Source organism: Nannobrachium achirus, assembly GCF_963921795.1.
Source record: "Nannobrachium achirus genome assembly, chromosome: 17".
Lineage (NCBI taxonomy): Eukaryota > Metazoa > Chordata > Actinopteri > Myctophiformes > Myctophidae > Nannobrachium > Nannobrachium achirus.
The window spans coordinates 19,795,177-19,797,438 of record NC_137824.1 but is presented as its reverse complement, the minus strand read 5'-3'; the positions used below and the strand labels follow the sequence as shown (position 1 = coordinate 19,797,438).

Below are 2,262 nucleotides of genomic sequence, written 5' to 3'. Positions count from 1 at the left end.
ACTGACTATTAAATAATAATTCACACAGGGCCCTGCAGGCCCCCCCACGTAGCTCACTGGTAATCCGGCCCTGTCAACGGATAAAATACAACCTGCAGCATAGACAGTAAGCATGAATAAAAAGCACAGGTTTGCTATCTCCATTACACTGACAGCACCAATTATAGCTACATTCACTCGGAAAATGATTTCACACTTCTTCACACCAACATTTTAGACATTTGAGTAAAACATTTATAAAAAATCCATCCTTTATTGTTACACACTGTGAGAAGAGAGTGTGTGTGTGTGTGTGTGTGTGTGTGTGTGTGTGTGTGTGTGTGTGTGTGTGTGTGTCAGATATTAATGCCTCCTGCACATGGCAAGACTAAAATCCTAACTGAAATCTAATATACGATACAATCACATTTAATGGATCACTGTCTATTCACGCTTTTGCAGCATATGCACGCGCGCGCACACACACACAGGCACATGTACAACACACGCATGCACTCACTCACGCACTCACACACATACTGTACACGAGCAGTGATGGAAGAAGTAGGCTACTCACATTTTGTACTAAGTAAAAGTATCAGTACCCTATTGTAGAAGTAGTCTGTTACTAGTCTGTATTCAAAATGTATTAAGTATTGGTGTCAACATAACAAAAGTAAAAGTACTCCTCATTATGCAGAAGGTCCCATTTCACAGGTTTTCAAACGTATAAAAATCCGTCTACCACTTTTTCTAGTCACATGTTCAAATACTGGATTCTGATTGGTTTAAAACAGTGGTAAATAGGCCAACAACCTTGAGTTGGCTCTGTGTTTTCTTTCATTTATATGGAAAAAGTGATAGAAAAGCAATTTACCATTCGAGGTCGTGGGTTGTTGGCTGATTTACCACAGTGGTAAATCAGCCAACAACCCACTCCCTCTCATGGTAAATGGCTTACTTTGAAAATAGCCAAGGTACAGTATATATTCATTGTACTGTATAGGGCTTAAGTGGTTAATGTAAGTTTTTCAGAAAACCATTAGGATTTAGAAGACATTTCTAGGTATTTTTCAGGTCTTAAAGGGTTAAAGGACAATACTGGTGGTCTGGCATGTTGAACCACTTTAACCCTATATTGACTGAAGTTCCCCAAGGCTGTGTACTAGGCCCAATGCTTTTTTTCCTCCAAGGACAGAGCCCTGGCGGACCCCAGTCAATGAAGTATATACAGGGTTTTACCACTTGAACCCCAGCATCTGTATTCTGGTCAAACTTTCACTGAAAATAGGCGATCAGCGAGCACCCAACGCGCCACGTTGCGACGCGTTGTGTGCTTGTAGATCGGCTATTTTCTGGTGTGGTTAATAACAGGCAGGTAACAATCTGAAGAAAAAAAACACACACCAGATATGATCGTCAGAATGCCCACGTCTGGATGAGTCTGAGACGGCCCCGGAAGTATTAATACTCGTGTCATAATGATATAATGATGATTTTTGTATCCTGAAAGTGAGCATTAATTGTGTCCGCGACAGCAGCATTTCATTAGATATCTTGTGTCTGGCACATGGTTGGTGGAACTGGAAGGGATGACGGGAGGAGAGGGGTTCTTCTGGCGTTAATGTTCTGCTGGGACCACCTCCAATAGGATCTGCAAGAATCTGTTGACGGAATCTGAGGATGGAGAAAAACAATAAAAAATAGAAATTTACCAAGAAGAAACATCCAGGCAGACAGGCAGGCAGGCAGACACACCTAGAACACTAAGGTGCATTTTCCTGCTCAAACAACGGTATTATTACATGCGCCAGCAGAGCGCTTAAGTACTGCGTTCAGCTGCGTATGTCGGTGTCTGCCCCTGTTTAAGCCCATAGCCCCATCAGGGACTACCGAAGGTCGCAGTATACCATGAGAAATGTTGTAGCTTGTCCGTCCTTCAGTACAGGAAGTGATGTCACGTGACATCATCCTCATCAAAGATCAAACCTTGGATATCCATACTGTCACTGTGACATCACTTCCTGTTCCACTTTCTGATGTCATCAATCCCAGGCCCTAACTGGCCCAAAAGCCTGCTTTACTCTGATTTACACCCTATCTTACCCGGAAACATTAATATTAAGTCCATATATGTATATGGATATATATTAATAAAATAAATAAAATGTCCATATACAGTATGGGCATTCCCAAATGATGCTCTGTTAGGGTACACACTTATGCCCAAATATGGAGATCCCAAGGCATCAAACCCAGGCCCTAACTCGCCAAGGCCCTGCT

At 42.2% G+C, this 2,262-nt stretch overlaps 1 protein-coding gene across 1 annotated transcript in view; it reads right to left on the bottom strand.

The window, feature by feature from the left end:
* Positions 1-1,501: 1,501 nt before the first annotated feature.
* slc7a11 (solute carrier family 7 member 11) overlaps positions 1,502-2,262 on the bottom strand; it is a gene marked incomplete at its 5' end in the record, with an annotated part of 26,514 nt that continues 25,753 nt past the window's right edge. The window contains one exon of the mRNA XM_080746576.1: positions 1,502-1,656. Coding sequence (XP_080602702.1) covers positions 1,601-1,656 — 56 coding nt within the window. The 3' untranslated portion in view covers positions 1,502-1,600. The remainder of the gene's footprint in view (positions 1,657-2,262) is intronic.